At 43.5% G+C, this 26321-nt stretch overlaps 1 protein-coding gene across 1 annotated transcript; it reads right to left on the reverse strand.

Moving 5' to 3' along the window:
- Positions 1-1155: 1155 nt before the first annotated feature.
- On the reverse strand, positions 1156-7699 carry LOC138980686 (orexin receptor type 2-like). Its single transcript, XM_070353594.1, has 2 exons — positions 7582-7699; positions 1156-6782 (listed from the first exon to the last, which is right to left on the reverse strand). Exon 2 carries the CDS (start codon positions 6748-6750, stop codon positions 5623-5625), a length of 1128 nt encoding a protein of 375 aa, XP_070209695.1. The 5' UTR covers positions 6751-6782; positions 7582-7699; the 3' UTR covers positions 1156-5622.
- Between the last annotated feature and the right edge of the window lie 18622 nt (positions 7700-26321).

Genomic DNA, 26321 nt, shown 5'->3' on the forward strand with positions numbered 1-26321 from the left:
CCACGGAATATGCGCGATATAAGCGTCATTGATTGATTGATTGATTGAATAATGATTTTAACAATGTTTTGTCGTTTTGTATTATGTTGTATTTTGTTGATCAATTGATAAATATGTCTTCCCAACATATTACAAATCAAACAGAAATAAAGTCTTAGAGAACTACAATAATTATTGTTGCCGTCAAAACCTTGCAAGGCCTCAACAGTTCTCACGAGATCAGTTACATTCTCTCTCTCTCTCTCTCTCTCTCTCTCTCTCTCTCTCTCTCTCTCTCTCTCTCTCTCTCTCTGTATGTCTTTGTCTGTGTCTCCCTCTGAGCCTCTCCGCTTCTGTCTTTCTATGTCTGTCTGTCTATGTGTGTGTGTGTGTGTGTGTGTGTGTGTCTCTCTCTCTCTCTCTCTCTCTCTCTCTCTCTCTCATCTGACTCTTGGCACACAGGTCAAAGCAGAGGTTAACTTCAGTGCACGTGTACCTAGGAGGGGGGTGATTTCTTGAATTAGCTGAGGGCGGAAGGAAATCGCTCACCTTCCACGTCCAAAACGTAGTGATATTGACACGCCAGATTAGTGCGGTAGCGTATTGTGCTAAGCAGGAAAGCGCGCTTTTCTGCCGGTATTCTTGTTAACTTCGCAATTTCCAGAAAACATCCACTTTCACTTTGAGACTGTTCTGTTTACATTGGACACTATCAAAACCACTTTGCAATGCTGAAATAATTTTTTCTGTGTTCGAAAGCTACAGCCAATCGTTATTATGTCCCCTTAGGTACAGTTTTATAACATTATTGGCACATGTAAACAATAGGAATTGATTAATGAACACTACGAAAAGGGCGCAGCCTTTAACCTCCCTGTTGTCACTCAGCATATTTTTGTTTAATTCTCATCCACACTTTCAGCACTTCCCCCACCCGCCCTCCCTATCTCAGATGTAATTTATAAATGACGTTTTCAGCCTTCAATCCACTATTTAACGTAGTAAGTCAAGCTTTTCAAACCTTATTAATAATTGCTTTGATGTTTTGCTGATGTTCAGTTTATTATTTAATAAAGATCTCATGGTTCAAAATTTCATATTGTTTTTTTCAAAAACGTGCGTGTGTTCCTATTCAAACTAACCTCACTGATGTGAACTCCATTATTACTGTCACATCTGTTTTACAGATGTGGGAATGTCGGGTGGAAGGACAAGGATATATAGCACAGGCAGAGGAGCATACAATTAAGACACCGAAGACAGAGGTTGCTTTAACTTATCTTTTATTGAAGGAAATGTAACTAAAAATAACCACTCAGTTAGCTTATCCAAATCATAAATATTCCAAAACAGTTTAGCTAAATTTGGTTGCAACTAGAAACAATGCTATCAGTTATAAAATAGAAACAATAAACAGAACTCTAATACAAGAAATAGCAATGCTTACATCTAAAACCAGAAATAGCAATTATGAATTATTCTAGTAGCCAAAAATAGGAACTATGAGTTCTGGTATCTACCAGTACCAGAATCAGAAACAATATATGTATTTCTGGTGCAAACCAGAAATATAAACTATGAGTTCTGGTATCAACCAGAAATATAACTATGAATATGAAACCAGAATTTCTGGTGTAAACCAGAAACAATATGTATTTCTGGTGCAAACCAGAAAGCAGTGTAAAGAAGAAAGCACTAAAAAGAAAAGAAAATACAAGTATAAACAACATGCCTTCTAAGTCACACATGACATAATACAAAGCATAAACCAATGAATTGTATCATTTGTCAAAATAATCATGACAAATATAGACAAGTAACAATCTAGCCAAAATCCTGCAGACACAGCATTCTCTGAAAGAGAATTCACAGTGAGTTAAACAACTCCACAACAGCTAATGTCAAGGGAAGTAACCAACATCTTCCCTTAGGCCTAAGCCTTGCATAGGAACATGCTTTACATAAATTAACCAACTGCATGAACCGCAACTGCAAAATAATTGTTATTATTAAGCGTGTTCATCGCCATGAAGACACATCTTCATCGAGTTGAATAATAACGACAAGAATAAGAAAGATAACTCAGGCATGGGATAAGCGCAAGCTCTCATGCTTCACAATGAAGCGTTAGACAACAGTCTATTACTTTACAGGGAAACGCGACTAAATCATATCGCTTTAGATTAAAAGTCTGCTATGCACCTATGCAACTGCACAAAATGTTAGGTTTTTATCAGTCGCTAGCTCTTCTGTAGGCAAACACATTTTAAGTGCAAGCGCGACTGCACACAATGTTCATTTCTATCAGTCGCAAAGTTCTTCTGCAGGCAAGCGCCTTTAAAGTGCAACATGAGAATTAACAATCAAAATTGTGCATCCTGTAGACAATATCTTCCTATTGTCTGAGATCTTAACTCAGAAGATCTCTATCATCCTCATGCCTGAATTCATCAAAGGAATGATAATCAAAACTCATAAGATTATGTACAGGTAAAAGGGTAATACAAATGAAGACTAGCAAAATATCAGAGTATGAAAATGCATGTGACAAACAGAGTAGAACCAGTAGAGTGACACAGGACAGAATACATAACATGACTGGCTCACACAAAGCCAGACAAAAGATAGGGAAGGTAAGCCATGTACCTGTGTATTAGGGGCGGACCTGGGGGAATGGGGGCGCTCTGACATCATTACACGGGGGACGCCGGTCAAAAATGGCGGACACTACTCTTACATCAGCCAATCAACCGTCAACGACATACGGCTTGAAATGCAGCAACATGATAAAACACATGAAACGTAACGCATCACAAACCTTTATAAAGCATGTCATGTTGCTGTACACTTCGCCTACAAAGTTACGGTTACAGTGCTGGAAACAAAGAACGATCCTCAGCGAAGCGAAAACTGAGAACTTCTTTGTTCCTCAACAAACTGGCTACGAAGCGGAATTCCGTCCAGCAAAGTATTCAAATCCCTTCTCATCGAAAACCGAAATCTGAGAAAGGTTCGACTTACCTTACCGGACAGTGACTTCATCGTTATTAAACTGTCCTTGTACAAAGGAGATCTAACATAGGTCTACTCGACTTAGTGGGACAAGCTTTTCTCATCGAGTTCATTACCCAAAATATATGTGTCAACCATAATTCCCGTTCATCAATTGTAGGGGTTTCTGCGCCTAAATCGTAAATAGGTAGCTTTACGGGCCAATGGCACTGGGGGCTTAACTTTGGGCTTTTAACCGACTACTACTCAGATTTTACTGATCTCCAGAAATAATATGTGATGAAAATGGGAAAAAGATCGCAACGATACACATGGGTCTTCTCGACATAAAATATTGCGAGACAGGCTTTTTCTCAGCGAAAACGAAACGTATGAGAACGAGTCTGCCTTACTTGATCCTTACAAGTCTTTAATTTACAAGACTCTAAAACAACTTTAGAACAACTGGTCATCAAATATTAGAGGTTGTTAACGCTCAATTTCAGCGTCAAATCATAAAAGTAATTAGAAACTGATCTAGAAAACACATCTCTCTGATAGATCAAAATGGCGTCATCAACTCTGACGCGAGACCGGTCGGACATCGCCCGGGACCAAATCAGCGTCAAAATGTACATATGCAAACATCATAGCATCAAATGAAACATAAGAATGAAGCAAAAGGAATGAATAAAGCATTTAGTTACTTACAGATTTTCCTCAGTGAGCACACTTGAAAGAAACAGTAAACACAAGAGCACAGGTATCGCAATTTAACACCACAAGTCGCGATCGACGGCTTACAAACTTCGCGACAAATTTGGGCAGCGCTTCGACCGTTCACGTCAACAAGGGAGCACCACAGCTCGCTCGATGAAACTAAACGCGTTTGCTGATCTAGCCTAATGCTCTCCCTTTTAAAGGCTGGCCACTTCCGATTCCCAATAGCCAATAGGAAGGCTACCTAGGTGTCAGACAACGGGGGGCGTTCTACTTAAGATTGCCTGCCAAATGAAAGGGATCGTTAAAGAGGCAGAAATCGTTACAGGGGTGTCACACACCGGAAATATTACGCACACCGGATAAGGCTCATTAGATTACAACCAGTTACAAAGAAGGGGGGGGGGGGGGGTAAGAGACTAAAACCTCCAAGCCACCTGGCATCTTCTAAGATGTAACCTGTCAAAAGAAATGACACCCACTTGACAAAACGCCGAGTCCATAATACCCAGACAGCCTGGCGACACATTACATAACGACCACCTAAATCTGAGATAAGAGATTAGAAATGCATCCGGTCAGGGTCTACCCTACGATAGTAAACACCCAATAAAGTACAATGCACAAAGACAACCAGGTATTATTTAGTCACTCCTTAGGCACTGATGGTTAGAGGTTACGCTGCTGCTTCTCATCATTTCAAGTTAGGGATTTAGCACAAAGGGCATTTTTTAAAGGTAAACCCAATGTGACTAGCACACACACACAGGGAATAGCTATAGACAGGGGAGGCAACTGGGTCGGGCAGGAGATAACACACACAAAGAGACGGGGCAGGCCACTTGGCTACACAAATTACACCCATAATCCAAACCAACGCGCACACACACACACACACACACCACAACTACACACATATGTACTCGTTACCATTAGCCAACGCTCGTCACAACACTGTCAGTCTCAAGTCTAAATAATAATAGTATAAATCATAACTAATTTTCTTCACATCATCATAGACATAATGTTGCTCCACATGTTCTTTGTACAATCGTTGGTTTTCACAATAAACATTGCATTACTGTAATTGTCTTCTTTTTCTTTAACAATATCTTTCCAAAAACAAAACTCAAAGACCACACAAGCTATTGCAACCTACTCCTATCTCTGGTCTCTCTTCCTGGGTACAATGGTACCTAAGACTTACATTCAAATGCTTACATTTCCATGCTACCCACATTGTCAAAATACCACTAATTATTCAAAACAAATGTTAACTACTACCGAACTTCATTTCAGACCCACACCCATTATTATACACACATTTCACATTTAAACCATTAGTCGGCCCCCTGTCGATATTTATCGACTTAGTTCCTTGTTGCTTCTGTCGTCTACCACCCACTTAGTTACGGTTGTTGCTCCACTGCTTACTTGTCCAGCCAGGCAGGGAAGAAAAGGAACGACCAGTCTCATATCATATCAAAAGATAACCGCCAGTCACTCGTCACAAGCTAGCCATCTCATTGCAGTTGGCGGTCTAGATGCCCGGGGGCTGACGTGTCACTGGAGATGAATGTGTTGCGATGTGTTCTTGAGATAGATGAGGTGGGGGGAGGGAGGGGGTCGAGGAGTGACTGTCAAGTCTTCATGAGATCAGTCAGACAATACATTTGCTGTGGCCCATACTTGACCTCATTTTCACCAGCACGAAAAAGGAGAGGCAGATAGGATTGTTCTACCATGTAATGTAAATTGGGTTTGTTACCACAGTTAGAAAAGACATCGAGTGGTCTTCCATGACAGGTTGAAACTGTTATTTGCGACCGAAATTGAGTAGTCTTTGGTCTCGACAGGCAGGTGGTCTTTATGAACAGGTGATTTATATAGTACAAACTGTTGAGGATCCTTTGGGGTGGTCTCAGGTGGCCTTTATGCACAGGTGGTCGTAAGGGCACGTTCGACTGTAAAACCAAATAAAGACCGACACTCGTTTCGGAATTTGCAGGAGAAAAAACTGTAGACGAAGGGATTGGCGACACTGTTGACAAAATGCCATCGCAAAAAAATGAAGCGAACATTCTTCTTCAGGTCTTCCTCGGACGTCTTTGGATCCGCATCTAAAGCGAAGATTACAACCAGGGAGGGGAGATAGTTGATAATGAAGACCACAGTGAAGACAAACAGCATCAGGGATGTACGGGCAGGAACTGGTTTGACACTTGCACCAGGAGGGTTGGAGATAGGGAAAGTGCGACGAGACCGCAGATATAAACTGGACGTGGATGCCTGGTGCTGCCACAAATAGCGTGCGATACGTGCGTACGACACGACTATAATCGTCACGCACACAATGTACACCAAAGCCAGAACCGCATTGTAGACCTTAGCAAACGCAGTGTGTTGATATTTGTCAGCGGTAGCGCACCCGACTCCCGTGATGTTAGAGTGTGGGAACGTTATAATGTGATCCCCGGCGAGTTCAGCGAAGAAACAGGCCCCGAGAAGCGAAAACAGGGCAGAAATGACCACAGCCTTGTACGCGCCGCGAAAAGAGCCCAGGGCCCGAGGTCGGTCCGTGCAGATGACCTTCTGGCGGTCAACGGCCACGGCCACTAGGATGGCCATCGTGAAGAGAACGAAAGCCGAGCTGCCTACAAAGATGGCCTTGCAGCCCCACGTGGCGTAGAAGGTGACGCGGAAAGTGACCCACACGATATGCATCGGGATGACCAGGACGTTGTTCAGGAAGTCGCACGCAGCCATGGCCAGGATGTACACTCGGCTCACGCTGGGTTTGTACCTCCGGTAGTACACCACGAAGACGAGGGTGTTGCCCACCAGACCAAGCACTATGAGGACAGAGAGATAAGTAATACCTGGTGCTAAGGAAGATATATACTTCAGGTTTTCCCCATGCAAGAAGACGTCTCTTTCATCATCAGAATCATTGTCGCCAGTGATGGATGACCCTGAAACTGAAGTCATTGGGTCGTCTGTGGCAGGCGGGGTACTCTGGTCGAAGGTGACATGGGAGAGAGTAGTTGTGTAACTCGTCATCTTCTGTAGACGCTGATAGACGTTTCAAGAACCTGGAGAAAACATTGACTGCTGGTGAGACGCACATAGTTTAGTACACTCGAAACTAGCTAAAGACTGGGTGTCGATGTCAAACTGATTGTTAAAAGGGATACGACATGTTCATTTGAACATACTCACTAATTAAAAGGTTCTAGTCTTCCAAACACATGCGAGGAAAAAGAAATTTTAAACTGTTTTCCAGAGAAAGCGATTGTTTCTGAGTGCGTCTCTGAACACGCTGCGATCATGCATGACTGGGCATCGCTGTTGTACAGCAATAATCCAAATAATGTCATTCGTGTTTACATGACATCCAAGTTTACACCGGTGCTCACGTTCAAATGAAACTTTTGTATTACTTGTGTGCATCCACGCAAAATTATATTTTGTTTTGTTTATTTTAGATGTATGCAAATATTCAAACCTGTAACGGGTTTTTTAAACTCTTTTCAGATAGGTTGCACAATATCTGAACATAAATACCTGAACTTGTAGGCCTACATAAGTTTTTTCTGAAAGTATTTCGTGAATGTCGAAATAGTATGCTGAAAGTTTTAAAGCAATGCACCCTGTTATTGCTGAAATATAACGCTTTTTATCTAGGCATATCTCAAAATTGACGCAAAAACCTCTACTTTTTGACGTTTTATGCGATCAACAGAACTAATGGTGAGACGAAAGCATTTCTTTCTTTCTTTCTTTCTTTATTTGATGTTTAACGTCGTTTTCAACCACGAAGGTTATATCGCGACGGAGAAAAAGCATTAAAGTTTCGATATTAAACAAACAAACAAAGAAATACATCCTTACCGTCAGTAACAAAATACACAGTTCCAGAGTGAAACACGCTTTAGCAGGCGAGACAAATCCACGGCTTCTAGCTTTTTGAAGAATGTTGAAAACTCAGCGCCAAAAAGCTCTCCCAACAAGTCGGCTGACAGACTTCGTGTGTAAGAACACGATGACATCACAACATGTTGTAATGACGTACTCTTAGTTAATTCCCTCACGTAATGCTAAATAATTAGTCTCGTTTACCAAGACCACCAGATGTCATAATAGACTCTGCAAAACCTATTCGTACCCCAACTTATGCTATGCACGCATTTCGCGTGCCTGTGCTCTCCCGCATTGACACATACATACACTCATGCAAACACGCACGCAAACATACACACACACACACACACACACACACATACCCGCCACACACACACGCACACACTCACACACACACGCACGCACACACACACACACCACAAACACACAAACCACATACACACACACACACACACACCGTCACACACACCCTATCACACACACTCACACTCACACACACTCGCGCACACTCTCGGGATGTCCAAAATACTTATTGCGCAAATTCATGACTCTTCCCGTCATAAAACAAATGCAGGGCCTTAGCCAGAAATGATAAGCCACTGAGCCGACCGAAGTGTTTTAATGAAGTGCAGAGTAATCTGAAGGCCGTACACAGTAAGGATTGGGTACGACAACAACAACATCGGCCCATATGTTACCTGGCGCAAGACTGTTAAAACAATCTTTAAGAACCCTCCATGTATGTTTTACGCCGCCTTTATATAATAACTAGAGGAATACCCGGCTTCGCCGGGTGAATCGCGAGACAGAGAGCGTGGCGGTTCGCCGTCTTAGAGCACGTGTGAACATTTTCATCCACCAGTTTGTGCCCACTCAAAGGAAGGCAAGACCATACAGACAGACAAAAGCCGCCAGACCCCATCACAAACAGAACTCTACAATCCACAGGTGTTGCCTCCACACACACACACACACACACACACACACAGAAGCCGTATATATCTATCTATATATATATAAATATATAGAGATCGATGACAGTGGATTTTTCGATAAATAGATTCGACCTTTGCACTTTTACAGTGAGGACAACTTACGGGTACATGCAAGGAAAGCCCACAACTTCTAAGGCGAACAACTCTGCAGAGTCTGCTGTGAAGGGCGACGGTAGTCTCCCTATCACACTCGACCCCCTTTGAATGAACTTTGTCCCCAAAGTTCCGAATTATGGACCCGCCAAGCTTAGGTCCCTCCAGGTGGAATGGGAACAGCACGAAAATGATTCAGTGGCCTGAACATTTCATGTCGAGTCCCATCGCTGTCGACGACGCCAAATGTAACCGAGGGCCGAAACACCACAATCACCTTTGAAGGCGAAGTCCACTCAAACGGGATTGAGAATAACTGTTATGGCTTCTGAAAGGAAGGCCTGAACATACAGACACACCAAAGCCGCCATACCACATCACAAACAGAACTCTACAATCCACAGGTGTTGCCCCCCCCTCACACACACACCGTATATATATATATATATATATATATATATATATATATATATGTATATATATATCTATAGTATGAGTTATTTCTAATATGCTGACTGTTAGCAAATGATAACAGGCATGTCGAGAAAAAAGATATCAAGCATGAGCCTTTTAGGCGAATGCTGATATCGTTTGGGAGACATGACTGTTGTCATTTGCTAACAGTCCGCATATTAGAAATAACGGTTTTATTACCGTTTAATTCGACCAAAACAAATTTCGAAGCGACCCCGCGAATTAGACAGAACAGCCGCAATGGGAACGTGAGCGCTCCTACCTGATTATGCCTGTCAGTCAAAGAATTCTCGTGACCTGGGTCAGCCAATCAGAGTAATACTCCTGACGTGATGAATATTCACAGATCAAATGCGTTAGACACACAACAATCTCACAAGATAAACCATGTTCAACATGCGTTTCGGTTGCTTAACTTTTTCTTGTTGAATAGAGAGCGACAGATTTAGAACCGACTCAAGACAGATGGGAAATGACGTAAAGATGCATTTGACGTAACGCGAGTGACGCAATTTCACTTGATTTTCCGAACTTAGGTAATTTAGATTTCAAGTGAGCGGGTCGGCATTTCACACTCAGAGGATGGGCGGTACCTTGCTGTTCCGTAAAGCACCCACCAACAAAACTCGCTTATCGGTATTTTTTTTTAGATAAAGAGAGTATTATCTGACAGCATTTGAAGTGTCATTCTGTAGAATAAATCACGCTGATATTGTTCATTTACATTTTTACTTTGTTTTGTCAATTTTTAGCTTGATATACAAAAAGGGTCCCTGCCTGAACGTTATAACATTTAACAGGTCACCTAGAATCCGTCCTGATTGGTCAAAAAGCCATATGGGGCACTGAATTGGTAATAAAAATAGATGACAGTGTATTTTTCGCGTGGCTATAAATTGATTCGACCTTTTCACTTTTACAGTAAGGACAACTTAAGGGTGCAAGGAAAGCGTTCTGGATAGTGCAGTGACATTCTAAAAATAGTAACGTAGTAACGGGAATATGGATTGACGCCACACGAAGGAAGGGAGATAAACGCAAAACACTGGAGAAGATAAGGAAGAGTTACTGGGAATGGATCCAGAGAAAAACCCAAATCGGTTCAGCGCTGCGCGCTGAGAGCACGTGTTGAAATATCTCATCGACCAGGTTGTGTCCGGGGTGTACCTGAATATGGCCACCAAATTTGAAAGAGATCCATCGAGAACTTTGGCCGTGCATCGCGGACACACACACACACACACACACACACACACACACACACACACACACACACACACACACAGAGAGAGACACAAGTCGTATATATATATATATATAGAAGCGCCGAATACAGGTTTCACTCTGTCATTTTCTCTGTTTATGCTCGCGCGATCACACAAAACCATTTATGCACAAACTCAGAGGACACATGTACAAAGTTAGATTGATGAAGGGCAACTTACATTTTTTTTAAAGTGCCAGTTGTATTAAAATAGGGGTGGTCCCGCTACACAGACTTTGATATTGCAAAAAATGTACATCTTGTAATCTGTATACGGGACCAACCCTGCAGCAAATAAAAACACAACATTATAAAAAAAAAAACATACCTGTGCTGTTGAGCACTAACATTCAATGACAACCTTTTTTACAAAAATTATGCAATCCAGCATTGGCTTAAGCCTGAGCCATGCCTTAGCAAAAATATTACATAACATAACCCGCACAAAAGTTTGGGGTTGACCGCCACGACTGTGGGACCTAGACAGGTTCAACAGCAACCCCATGCGCAATATATATGGCCGCCGCCCTACCCAAAAGAAGCTCACTATTGGAACTGAATTGTAACTGTACGAAAATCAAAACATCAAGATTAAAAGGCAGCTGTTGGGTTGTGGCTCTCAAAATCTGTTCATCAGAATGAGTTTTCATGTAACTGAAACTATATTTAAAAGTTACTTGGTGATTTTAACAGCTTGATAACACAAGTCCGAAGATTTTAGACATGCTACAATGTCTTTAATCGAAGAAAGTTTGCATTCTTGGCTGAGTCAATGCAGCCCTCTCGAACATTACTTCCCTTGGACGCGTGACGTCAGCCGAGGAATCGGCAGGGTTGAACGGCGCTCTCTTTATACCGTGTAGTGAGCGCAATCGGGTTGTCCAGTCAAGCCCTAAAGCATACTTCACGGGTAGGTGAAGAAAAACTTAGGATGGGGCGTCTTCTCCCAGGCCAAAATTTCGCAGTAAAAAACTGAGTTTATAAAGTGTATTCCGTCCCCCTTGGCCTTCTGCTTTCGTTCAGGTGTTCCCACTTGAACCCTGTTTTTGTTCAACTTATTGGCATTTATTACCAATTCAGTGCCCCATATGTCTTTTTGACCAATCAGGACGGAATCTAGGTGACCTGTTAACTGTTATAACGTTCAGGCAGGGACCCTTTTTGTTTATCAAGCTAAAAATTTACAAGACAAAGTAAACATTTAAATCAACAATATCAGCGTGATTTATTCTACAGAATGACACTTCAAATGCTGTCAGATAATACTCTCTTTATCTAAAAAAATACCGAAAAGCGAGTTTTGTCGGTGGGTGCTTTACGGAACAGCAAGGTACCGCCCATCCTCTGAGTGTGAAATGCCGACCGGCTCACTTAAAATCTAAATTACCTACCAAGTTCGGAAAATCAAGTGAAATTGCGTCACTCGCGTTACGTCAAATGTATCTTTACGTCATTTCCCATCCGTCTGGAGTCGGTTCTAAATCTGTCGCTCTCTATTCAACAAGAAAAAGCGAAGCAACCGAAACGCATGTTCAACATGGTTTATCTTGTGAGATTGTTGTGTGTCAAACGCATTTGATCTGTGAATATTCATCACGTCAGGAGTATTACTCTGATTGGCTGACCCAGGTCACGAGAATTCTTTGTCTGACAGGCATAATCAGGTAGGAGCGCTCAAGTTCCCATTGCGGCTGTTCTGTCTAATTCGCGGGGTCGCTTGGAAATTTGTTCTGGTCGAATTAAACGGTAATAAAACCGTTATTTCTAATATGCTGACTGTTAGCAAATGATAACAGTCATGTCTCACAAACGATATCAGCATTCGCCTAAAAGGCTCATGCTTGATAATGATATCTTTTTTCTCGACATGCCCGTTATCATTTGCTAACAGTCAGCATATTAGAAATAACTCAAAATAATGTCACGCGTCGAGGGACACAAACACACACACACACACACACACACACACAAACACACTCACACACATGCACCCACAAACACAAACACACCACACCACACACACACCACACCACACACCACACACACACACCACACCACACACACCACACCTCACACACCACACACCCACACACACACCACACCACACACACACCACACCACACACACACCACACACACACACACCACACACACCCACACACACACCACACCACACATACACACCACACACACACCACACCACACACACACCCACACCACACACACACACCACACACCACACACACACCACACCACACACACACCACACACACACCACACCACACACACACCACACACACCACACACACACCACACCACACACACACACCACACACACACCACACCACACACACCACACACACACCACACCACACACACACCACACACACACCACACCACACACACACCACACACCACACCACACACACACCACACCACACACACACCACACCACACACACACCACACACACACCACACCACACACACACCACACACACACCACACCACACACACACACACACCACACACACACACACCACACACACACACACACACACACACCACACACACACCACACACACCACCACACACCACACACACACCACACCACACCACACACACACCACACACACACCACACACACGTGTAATCACACTGTTACGAATGGGTTTTGTAAATTTACGTATGATGTACATGTACTCACAAATTACTCATAAGTAGAGGTTACATGCCGAGTCTCAGTGATTATCAAAAATAATGGTCGAAGTTAGCGGATCATGAAAAATGCGAGCTTCAGCGAGCTTTTTCATGACCGCGAACTGAGACCATTATTTTTCATAATCACTGAGACGAGGTATGTAACCTCTTTATCCCTCCTTTCTTCAGTTATTCAAAGAAAAGAGGAGTTTTTGTGCGAAAGTTTGATCGAATCATATTCACCCAACCAGTCTACCTGCGCAGGCGATCGATTAATGCGCGGTTGTATAGTTCCGTGCAAATCATTCAATTTTGTTAACACTTCTTGTCAGTTTCCATGTTTTGAACTAAAATCAAGTACACAGTTATGTTGTCATTCTGCTGTGGCGGTAAAGGCAGATAGTGTGTGTTCTGTTCATGTTTTGGTATCGCTCAGGAAATGTTCTTTCTTCGAATGTGACTAGCAGACGAAGTTTTACACCCGTGTTCCAACGTTAAAAACTGTATGAAGTTTAGTTTTCTGGGGCAAAATAGTGTATGAAACCGCTGCATGTTCTTTACGTTGATTAAATGTTTGCAATTGATTGCGTGTGATCTGTTTATAAAATGAAATATTGTTGAAAACTGACCGTCGGATTGCAGTCTTGTCGGTGCAGCCGAAATCTGGAAGGGGAACTACTCGTGTCGCTAGACAAAGTATGAGAGTTACTTTTCCTTGGAATCTTGCGAGCGATAAACGATTGTGCACGGCAGATCTGAATTCAGAAAACAACCAAACTCATGGATTTTATATGGAGATTCATGTGTTCAAGTCTGTAGTTGCTGGTTTAAATACGGTATGGTTGTATTGTTTGCTCCAGAAATGTATATTTTGTACATTAGAGTGTTCTGAACTTTTGAGTCGCAAAAAGTAGATCCACAATGTGTACAGTCTCTACCCATGAGCTATCGAGGATTCAGGCCCGTTGTTGGGTAAGTGATTTTGGTTGTTGGGTAAGTTACCGAAAAATAACTAGCCCTACAAGTTTACAGAAAGAAAGAAGCAGAGGGAGGGATAATCTCTATTCCAGGTTCGACATCACTCATAACAATAATCAAGAAGGGAAAAACAGTTTAACAATTTACTTTCGTCCTTTGCATCCAAATACTACACAATACATGCACATGTATACATCTAATGCCAACACGCAAACTATTCAACTGTCAATTCTGGTCATACACAAAATCAATTATCAAACTGGCCTTTACTCGCACACACATGCATACTTCACTTTCTCACGTTACCACATTTGAGTCTTCCATGATGATGACGACGACGACGAATGACACAGGGTAAAGATGAAGACGATGTGCATAATGGTGATAATCATGTTACCAGGACCAATTGTAGACGACAGAGATGAATACGGTGACAGTAGACATGCTGGAATGACGAGTGACACTGGATAGACGTAGATGCTATGTTACAGTCATGCTCTCCGCTGCCGAAGGAGACTATGGCGGTGGGGGTTGCCGGATTCATACTTCCTCGGTTCCTCCCTTTTGTCTGACGTACAAAGAAAACGACAATAATAAGTCTCTGGTATGTAAACTGGCAATGTTGTATACATATGCATGGAGTTGGCCAGTTTACATAAACACTACTAATAATTCGATACTCTAACTAAATCGGTTATACAACATCAAAGAATATTTACCTCACTTCGGCAAGTCATTCACTCTATTTAACTTCCATCCGTCCTCTGTGACAATGCAGGTAAAAGTGACCGGGACAGCTCACCCGTCCACCAGTTGGGTTGGATTCACAAAAACTTCACGTGCAACGTGACAAGACAAAAATCCGAGGGTGTTTAGGCTGTCAACCCTAGCATCCATAGGTGCTTGCACTTGACATTATATTATACCCAATTAATCAAAATCATGTTCGTAACACACACACATACACAAACACACATACGTGTTATCACACACACACACACACACACACACACACACACACACACACACACACACACACACACACACACATACGTGTTATCACACACACACACACATAGGGGAAGGGAGGGCAAGTCTAACAAATGCAGCTTATACCTCTCGTCTTTTTAAAAAAAGTATTGTTTTTGTTGTAAAACCTGGTGTGTTCTCTTTCGTGTAAGCGTTGTGTGGAATATGAACGATCCAACTGGCACGGTTTTTATATAAAATATAAAAGAAAAAAATCCTGAAGCATGGACGACTTGCCCTCCATGGAGGGCAACTCGTCCATGGGGGGCGGGTAATTCGTCCAGGTGGAAAAGGTTGTTCATATTACCCAATAGCATCACCTCGACATATGAAATTGACTGAAGTAACTTTTCTGTGTCAGTTTTGTTAATCGGAAGTGAGAATGACGTCATAATGAGTCGGCCTACGTCAGAAGTCGATCGACGTCTTGGCTATGCAGGGAGGGTGAGTATTTGAAGGGTTAGCTGTTCAAACATCTATACTTATTAGTTGCTCTGGTTCAAAGCGAAGCAAATGGGAAAATATATTTACAAATTGGACTTGTAATTGATTTGTGTCGCCCATTTCAGGTTGCGTGAACGTGAAATAGTTTAATAGGCCTACTACTAGGGGGGGGACGAATTACCCGATCATGGTACTCGCTGAACATTGCTATTTACCATTGTTCCTGGGATAGCCTGAGATCTATAACTTTCGACTAGTTGTTATGAAAGCCAAAGCTTTTTTGCAGATCTGGTGCATTTTACGAATCAGCGGCTCCCATGCACTGACTGTGGTTTTTTTTTCGTGCAACAATTTTAGAGTGGAAACCATCAAAATTGACAAAGACTTACCGCTTTGCTGGGCCCGTTTTTTTCGACATTTTTTTCTTCTTCAACTGATTCAGGTTGGGTAACTCTGGCTTATGAAATCGATGATAATCACCCCTGCAGTGTCATGTTCTCAAAATCGAGGGGGGACGACATACCCGAGGGGGTCGACTTCCCTCCCTTCCCCTATGTGTTATCACACACACACACACACACACACACGATAACCATCACAGTTTGACAAATTCATCTTTGATTTTTTTGCGGCCGAACCCCCCTCCCCTGTTTTCCACACTAGATCCACTGTTTCATCTTTGTCTTCGTCTCTCTTCCCTTTATCTTATCTCGTCTACCTACTTGAGTGAGTAACTGAAGAGGTATTGTCATTATCTCTTTCCTAGATTTTACCACGGACAGAGTTGGTTTTTGTCTTGAATTCAGTACCTCACACGTACACGGTAATTGGCGTGACACCTCAAGCGGACCTTCTTCAGTGCCCTCAACCCTTCTCCTACCTCCACTTCTCTCACGCCCACCACCCCCACCCAATGTACCACTACCCCTCCCCAGCATCCCCCCACCCTTTCTCTGCTTCCTTCTATCCCTCCCTATTCTCCCACCACCCCTCCCCATTCTCTCACCACCCCTAGTCCCCATCCTCCCATCACCCCTCTCCCTCACCTCCCCACCCCTCCCCTTTCTCCCACAACCCCTCCCCAGCACCCGCCCACCCAAAATCAGCACCCACCCACTCATTCCAAAAACACCCTACACCTCTGCCTCCTCAACTCCCAGTCAGTAAATCCAGAAGGCAAAGCAGATCTGATAGCAGACTACATTATAGAAAACAAGTTAGACGCCCTGTTCATCACCGAGACGTGGCTGCGACCTGGTGATGACCCCAAGATCAAGCAGCTGACCCCCGCAGGGTACAAGACAGTCTTCTTCCCCCGCCCGGCTGGGCGTGGTGGAGGCATCGCCGTCGTCTACAAGGACCACATGCATGCTGCAGCGTCCTTCTCGGACAGCCTCCCCTTCCCTCACACCACCTTCGAAGCTGTGGAGATGACGGTCGCCACCACCACCACCCTCACCTTCCTGTGTATATATCGCCCTCCCCCTAACACCAAGAACAAGCTGAAGGACTCTACTTTCTTCGACGAGTTCTCCCAAGCCCTCGACCACTTACAACGTGACGTCCCATAGCGCCATCGTCCTCGGTGACTTTAACATCCACTGGGACTACCCTGCCAACGCTGACACCAAGCGGGCCCGTGCGCTGTTGGACAGCTACAGTGTGGACCAGGTCGTTCCTTTTCCCTCCCACTCCCGTGGCCACATCCTGGATTGGATTGTCACTCGACCCTCGGACAATCTGGTCTCCAGCCTCGTCGCCAACGACCATCTTGTCTCCGACCACACCGCCATCAACTTCCTCGTCAACATCACCAAGCCAGCACAGAAGCGGAAGATGGTCACACGTCGCAAGCTACGAGACATTGAGAAAGATGCTTTTGGAGACGAAGCTGCCCTGCTGCTTGCCCAGCGAGACCCGTCCACTGACCCCGCCCATTTCTTCAGCTTGACTCTGCGCCAGCTCCTCGACAAACACGCCCCGCCATCTCTATGCGCAGTCTCTGAGCGACAGCCGGCTCCCTGGTTCTCTGAGGACATCACAGCCGCCAAGATCGAGAGACGGCGAGCGGAGCGTGCATGGCGACACTCTGGCCTGGAGGTTCATAAGCAGATTCTCAGGGATGCGGTGCGTCGAGTCACGCAAGCCATCACTGCTGCCAAGATCGAGCACTTCCACGACTGCATCGTCAACGCCTCATCATCCAGGGAGCTGTTCTCCATCATGTCCTCTCCCCTGGGCTCCTCCCCCGCTGCCCCCTTACCCACTGCTCACCCACCACAGGATATCCCGGAGTTATTCTCGGAGTTCTTCAAGGACAAGATTGACAAGCTTCGGAAAACACTCGATCAGCAGCCCTTCGTCCCGTCCCCACCCTCCCCTTCCTTCTCCGGCTCCCCCCTCACGTGCTTTCAGCCTGTCACTCAAAACCACGTCAAGCGACTCATCACCAAGACGGCCATCAAGACCTGCGAGCTAGATCCCCTGCCAGGCTTCCTCTTCACCAAGTGTCTGGACAAGCTCCTGCCGTCTATCACAGATATCATCAACATATCCCTGGCCACAGGCGTCGTTCCCGACTGCTTCAAGTCTGCCGTTGTCCGCCCACTCATCAAGAAGCCCGGCCTTGACGTCAACGAGTTGAAGAACTACCGTCCTGTGTCCAACCTGCCCTTCCTCTCCAAGCTTCTGGAGCGTATCATCCTGGAGCAGTTGAGCGCCCACCTGTCTCGGAACTCGCTGATGCCAGTGTACCAGTCAGCGTACCGCCCTCACCACAGCACCGAGACGGCGCTCCTGCGAATCACCACGGACCTCCTGAACGCAACAGATAGCGGTCTCGTCTCTGCCCTTGTGCACGATCGACCACCAGCTACTCGTCGATCGCCTCAGTTCCACGTTCGGCATTCACGACACCGCCCTCTCTTGGTTTAGGAACTACCTCCAGAACCGCTCTCAGACTGTCACCACTGATTCGTTCTCTTCTCAGCCTGTCCCTGTCCGCTTCGGCGTCCCACAAGGATCTGTCCTCGGCCCTGTCCTTTTCACCATGTACACCCAACCCCTCTCCCTGGTCATCGAACGCCACGGCCTGAACTACAACTCCTTTGCCGATGACACGCAGCTCCAGAACAGCGCCAAGCCGGAGGACGTTGACGATCTCCTTGGATCCATCTCCAGTTGTTTCACTGACATCAAGAACTGGATGACTGAGAACAAGCTGAAGCTGAACAGTGAGAAGACGGAGGCCCTTCTCGTTGGAACACGACAGAAGATTGCTTCCCTCACTGTGACCGACCTCCAGCTGGATGACGCGACTGTTCCATTCTCCCCTGCTGTCAAGAGCCTTGGCGTCTTTCTCGACTCCACTCTCTCCATGCAGACACACATCTCCTTCATCATCAAGACCTGCTTTTTCCACCTACGACGCATCGCCTCCATCCGTTGCTACCTCACCCACGACGCCTGTGTCAAGCTGGTTGTCTCCCTCATCTTCAGTCGTCTGGAATACTGCAACTCCCTTCTGGCTGGCCTCCCCGCCTCATCCATTCATGGCCTACAACGAGTCCAGAACGCCGCTGCCAGGCTGACGTTGAGGAAGACGAAGCGAGACCACATCACCCCCCTACTTCGCTCCTTGCACTGGCTCCCTGTCAACACCCGAATCTCCTACAAACTGTCCACTCTGGTCTACAAGTGTCTCAACGACTCTGCTCCCGAGTACCTTCAATCCTCCCTGGACCTGTACACCCAGCCCTCCGACCGTCCCCTTCGTTCTGCTGCTGACCCTCTCCGCCTCCACATCCCTCGCTCGAAACTCGCATCTGCTGGTCAGCGTGCATTTCCCTCCGCGGGCCCCTCCGTCTGGAACTCCCTGCCGCTTGAGCTTCGCCAGAGCCCCTCTCTTGACGCGTTCAAGAGTAGGTTGAAGACTCAGTTCTTCCCGTAGCTGGCTGCGACTTTCATGCTCGACGTGATGTGCTGTGCCCCAAAAGACATTCTTGTGCTGTGCTCTGTGAGAGGTGTTTTCTTTGTGCTTAATATTATTTTGTTTGACCTAGCTATTGATGTGTACATTGTTGTTAAACAGTTGTTTGTTTACCAGGGTTTGCTAGTGTGTGATAGGGTTCGTGTCCGTCTGAAGATGTTAGTTTCTTTGTTAGTCCTGTGTTGACAACTCTTCGACAAGCGCTTAGAACTGTACCCACGGAATACGCGCTATATAAGCTTCATATTGATTGATTGATTGATTGAAAGTGTCTGCTGACCAGGGACACGAGGGTCTGTGGTTGAGCAACTTTATGGTTTAACCGGGTGGACTGGGGGAGTAGCAACAGTATGTGAACCACTTTAGAAATAACTTGTGAAGGTTGCAGTTGGTCAGATCAAAGAAGAGAAGATGAGAACATGGGTCCTGAGAAAATACCACCACCCTAATGCTTTACTTTGTGCAAGAATCAATCACGCGTACAGCATTACAGATAGATGCCCAGCTTTTGTTTAAACAGTATTTTATTCGTACACAGACACATGCTAATATAACAACATCATTAAGAAGGAGCACAACAAGTTTAAAACTTATGATAAGTGCCCACATAAACATGCCTGAAATTTCATGGCGAAATATGATCAATGCGACACATTTTTTAAAAAAGAGAAGAAAAAAGGAAAAAAAAAAGGAGAAAAACAACAAGGAAAACTTAGTTTGAATTATCGAACACAATCTGTGTCAATGCCGAAAACGAAAACAAATACAAAACGAGAACGAAAGACACAACAAAATATCAAAAAGTAGATGGGCCCCAAGTAATATATTTAAACAAGTCGCGTAAGGCGAAAATACAATATTTAGTCAAGTAGCTGTCGAACTCACAGAATGAAACTGAACGCAACGCAACGTAGCAAGACCGTATACTCGTAGCATCGTCACTCCACCGCCCGTGGCAAAGGCAGTGCCCGTGGAATTGACAAGAAGAGCGGGGTATTCGTTGCGCTGAGAAGGATAGCACGCTTTTCTGTACCTCTCTTCGTTTTAACTTTCTGAGCGTGTTTTTAATCCAAACATATAATATCTATATATTTTTGGAATCAGGAACCGACAAGGAATAAGATGAAAGTGTTTTTAAATTGATTTCGAAAAAAAAAAAATTGATAATAATTTTTATATATTTAATTTTCAGAGCTTGTTTTTAATCCGAATATAACATATTTATATGTTTTTGGAATCAGCAAATGATGGAGAATAAGATAAACGTAAATTTGGATCGTTTTATAAATTTTTATTTTTTTTTACAATTTTCAGATTTTTAATGACCAAAGTCATTAATTAATTTTTAAGCCACCAAGCTGAAATGCAATACCGAACCCCGGGCTTCGTCGAAGATTACTTGACCAAAATTTCAACCACTTTGGTTAAAAAATGAGGGCGTGACAGTGCCGCCTCAACTTTCACGAAAAGCCGGATATGACGTCATCAAAGACATTTATCAAAAAAATGAAAAAAACGTTCGGGGATTTCATACCCAGGAACTCTCATGTCAAATTTCATAAAGATCGGCCCAGTAGTTTAGTCTGAATCGCTCTACACACACACACAGACAGACAGACAGACAGACACACACACACACACACACACATACACCACGACCCTCGTCTCGATTCCCCCCTCTACGTTAAAATATTTAGTCAAAACTTGACTAAATATAAAAAGAGAAGAAAACAACATCGAACTAAGGTGTCCCAAAGCGGTTTGATTTCTCAATATAGCTTTGGACAACAACAAAAATAGCACTATTTTCAAATATGGAAATGTTTGAATCACCTGTCAGGAGTGTGTCAATATTAACAAATTCTGGAGCTAATGTACCGATTGTTGCGGTTCTTGCATCATTAAACAGGGGACATGATAACAAATAGTGAAGAACAGTTTCAGCAAAATAACCACAAGAACATTCCGGGTTGTTTACTAGGTGGCGATTAAACATATATTGTAAATCACTCATTCCAAGTCTTAACCTGCAATGCAAAACTTCAGTTTTGCGATTTGGGGAATAGTAATATGGTGGAATTGAAATATCAAAAGCTGTGAAATGTCGCTTGAACAGACCAACAGAATCACATTGTTGTATATTTTCAGGCAACTTATTCCAGAGACTAGTTGCAGAAGGAATAAAAGATGACTTGTACAAATCTGATTGACACTGGGAAGTCTTACGCTCTAGTGGGCGTCTGTGGTGGTAGGGATTTAGGTCAGAAACAAGAGGTGGCAATAAAACGTTGAGGTAATTTGGTACATTGCCGTGGACCATTTTTGACTCACATGCGAAGCAAAAGTGAGTCTATGTACTCACCCGAGTCGTCCGTCCGTCCGTCCGTCCGGACGTCCGTCCGTCCGTCCGGAAAACTTTAACGTTGGATATTTCTTGGACACTATTCAGTCTATCAGTACCAAATTTGGCAAGATGGTGTATGATGACAAGGCCCCAAAAAACATACATAGCATCTTGACCTTGCTTCAAGGTCAAGGTCGCAGGGGCCATAAATGTTGCCTAAAAAACAGCTATTTTTCACATTTTCTCTGAAGTTTTTGAGATTCAATACCTCACCTATATATGATATATAGGGCAAAGTAAGCCCCATCTTTTGATACCAGTTTGGTTTACCTTGCTTCAAGGTCAAGGTCACAGGAGCTCTTCAAAGTTGGATTGTATACATATTTTGAAGTGACCTTGACCCTGAACTATGGAAGATAACTGTTTCAAACTTAAAAATTATGTGGGGCACATGTTATGCTTTCATCATGAGACACATTTGGTCACATATGATCAAGGTCAAGGTCACTTTGACCCTTATGAAATGTGACCAAAATAAGGTAGTGAACCACTAAAAGTGACCATATCTCATGGTAGAAAGAGCCAATAAGCACCAATGTACTTCCTATGTCTTGAATTAACAGCTTTGTGTTGCATGACCTTGGATGACCTTGACCTTGGGTCAAGGTCACATGTATTTTGGTAGGAAAAATGTGAGTCGTATGGGCTTTGCCCTTCTTGTTATAATATAGCATTAATTTGTGACGACGTCTTCGCTCTGTAAGTGGTATAAAGCCAGATTCTGTATACAATTTTTCGTGTGAAGTGCCTTTAACAGCACCAACAATAATTCTAATGGATTCGAGTTGCAGCTTCTCCAGCTCATCTGAAAGCTTCTTTATTTATAAGATTTTAAACAAGCCACAAGCACTCGACAAGTTGCCACAATAGACTGTATGTGTAAGGCCCATTTACAATTATCTTGAAAAATAACACCTAGATGTTTATGACTTTCTTTTCCTATGAGGGCTACATCGCCAAAAACAAGGGGAAATTTCTGTATACATCGTTGACCGGAAAAGGATATTAACTCTGTTTTCGACTGATTAAATTTCACTTTCCATTTAATGGCCCAATTTGCAATCTTACCTAAATCAGAATTAAGTATTTCAGTTCTACGGAAAGGGTCATCGAGGCTTAAATACATGCTGGTATCATCTGCAAATAGTTTAATCACTGATTCAATATTATCAACAATGTCGTTTATATAAACCAAAAAGAGGAGAGGTCCTAATACTGACCCTTGGGGAACACCCGCAGAAACCGGCAAAAACTGTGACTTACAACCTCTTACCACAACACATTGTTTTCTTTCCCTCAAATAATTCTCAAACCAAAAATACAACTGTCCCCTTATGAAAATAGCGTATAACTTTTTCATCAAACCCTTGTGCCAAACTCTGTCGAAAGCGTTTGACACGTCAAAGAAAATCGCCTGTGATATGTTATCTTATCATCAAAAGCTTTGCATATATCATTATACAAACAAATGAGTTGATAAACAGTTGAATCACATGGAATAAAACCGGACTGAACTGGTGTCAACAGGTTATACTCCTTCAAATAAGCAAACACGTGACATTGTACACACCTTTCCATAACTTTACCAACACAGCTAAGAAGTGATATTGGTCGGTAATTTGAACATAATTCCTTTTCACCTTTTTTATATATCGGAATTACATTAGCTATCTTCCATATTGCAGGAACTGTGGCTTCTTCGAGAGATCTGTTGAATAATGCAGTGAGTGGCATCGCAATAATATCTGCACATGCAGCCAGAACTCTATTTGAAACAGAATCAGGACCAGAGGCTTTGCGTACATCAAGATTCTTCAACATAGTAAGCACGTGTGCAGCATCAATAATAAAACAAGAGGCGAAGCCTTCAAGGCTCCCGTAAGAAATCAACAAACAGTAACACAAACTCATCCGTCACACACACACACACACACACACACACACACACACACACACACACACACACACACACACACACACTCACACACACACACACACACACACACACACAGAGTTAAAACTAACGCATCATATCAACTCCATGTATAATTTTCAAAAGAAGGCAAACCGATAAAATGACTGTGTATTTGTTGTTGGTGCAGTTGTCCTTCAATGAGATCTTGTGCAATCCTCACACACACACACACACACACACACACACACACACACACACACACACACACACACACACACACACACACACACACACACACACACACACAGGCACTGTGTTCATTTGCAAATCTACCATCAGCTTATCTGTCTTTTGCACTGCAGACACTAAGCAACAGGTACCTGCCATGTGGCCACTTTTTCCACTGCTGTCCTCAGTCCCATACTTTTCATCAAGACTTGTCACCATGCCGAGTGGATCTAAATTCGGAAGTCTTCATGTGGCTGAGGCATATCTGACATAGCGTCGATCTTGTAGGTTAACCTCCTTTCTGAAACAAATGGCAAAATGCGATTAGTTATGATGACTACAACCTACACAAATATAAACAGTGTTTTGAAACAGAATAGTCAGGTTATACAAGCCACTTTACCTATGCAGCATGGTAACCCTAAAATATGCGAAACATGTCAACTGACTGCAGCAGCCTGGTTCTTAAAATAATTCTGACGGTCAACACAACCAACACACTATTCACATTCCATTTTAAGGAACAACGGAGGTACTCTCTGAGGGTCTTGTTTAAATGATAACGATCAAGTCAGGAGGGAAAAAAGAAACCACATCAACCGCAGAAAAATACAGAATCACTGTGACACATGTCATGTACCATTATTTACAAACAAATGCCACAGCAAGCTTTGTCTCAAAATTCTCATTCTACCTTCTGTCCGAAAGAATCTAATCTTACGTTGTACTGCCTTGAAAGAAAATGCCAACAAAGACAAGAAAGCTGTTGCAAGGTAAGCTTACCAAACGTTACATAGCGAATCATGATAGTGCGTAAACAGCAAACAGTACAATCAAAGAGAGAATCGAGTCTGGAATGAAACGCGATACAGATCTAGCATTCAAAAACTGTCTTTCAAGTTCAAGGAAGTTGTTGCAAGGTAACACTTACTAAATTGTACAGACAAAACCATGACAGTGCATGTTTTGAATCTGAGGAAAAAATCGTTATCATTTTGACTTTGAGAACAGATTCATTCCATTATCTGCATGTTCAAGTAAATGATGGACAGTTTTTTTCGGGCAGAGTAAACTTAACTTGAGACTCTACTGCAAGTCTTGAAATTCACATAAATCGAACCACGAACAATTAAAGACATCCAAACATTACAGGCACTTTAGATCAACTCATTTCACTAGAGGTGACTGCCTAGCACTGTGTTTGACATCCGTGTCTGCTGAAATAAAAAGAAATTAAAACAGTAGGTGACACGTTATCATTATTATTTTATTATTCTCTTTTATTTTATTATTATTCTCTTTATTTATATAGCGCCTTATCCGAAGTTCAAAGCGCTTTATGCCGTGTGAGATGGAATTTTTTACACAATATATCACGCATTCACATCGACCAGCAAACCTCAAGCCTGTTAGGCGAATGTTCACCTTTCGCGGCCTTTATTCCAAGTCACACGGGTATTTGATGGACATTTTTATCTATGCCTATACAATTTTGCCAGGAAAGACCCTTTTGTCAATCGTGGGATCTTTAACGTGCACACCCCAATATAGTGTACACGAAGGGACCTCGGTTTTTCGTCTCATCCGAAAGACTAGCACTTGAACCCACCATCTAGGTTAGGAAAGGGGGGAGAAAATAGCGGCCCGACCCAGGGTCGAACACGCAACCTCTCGATTCCGAGCGCAAGTGCGTTACCACTCGGCCATCCAGTCAGAGTGGGAGACACTAGATCTGTCTCTGTACTTACCGGGATACGGCTGCCAGATCGACACTGCGCTTTCGACAGCTCTTCCTCGCGTGGACATTGGAAAAACGCTGTGCAGATCAAATTGTAGAAAATCTCCCTTTGGTAGCTTCTTTATTTACTTTTCTGGAGCTTAGAAACCGAACAACATGAAGTCGTCTTCCCCGAATCGGCGAATGCAGAAGTGAGAACTGGAGAAGTGAATCTATACCACAATCCTTCGCGCGACCCCTGCCCTGGTCTTGACACCTGACCTGGTCTACATGCCACACACGACAGAAACCAGTCAACTGCTTGTACCCTTTCAAAACCCCTCACCACCCGTTTTCTTTGGATACACGCTTTAACTACACACATGCCGACACAATGTTGATAATTGCTTCAATATTTTGAAGATGGTGCTTGAAAAATAACCAGGTGAAATGAGTATTTCGGTGTTTAGTCAAATGTTAAAGT

The sequence above is a fragment of the Littorina saxatilis genome, linkage group LG11 (assembly GCF_037325665.1).
Source record: "Littorina saxatilis isolate snail1 linkage group LG11, US_GU_Lsax_2.0, whole genome shotgun sequence".
NCBI lineage: Eukaryota > Metazoa > Mollusca > Gastropoda > Littorinimorpha > Littorinidae > Littorina > Littorina saxatilis.

Excerpts from the sequence above, each read along its gene's own strand:
- LOC138980686 (XM_070353594.1), bottom strand. The coding sequence starts at position 6,750 with ATGACGAGTTACACAACTACTCTCTCCCATGTCACCTTCGACCAGAGT.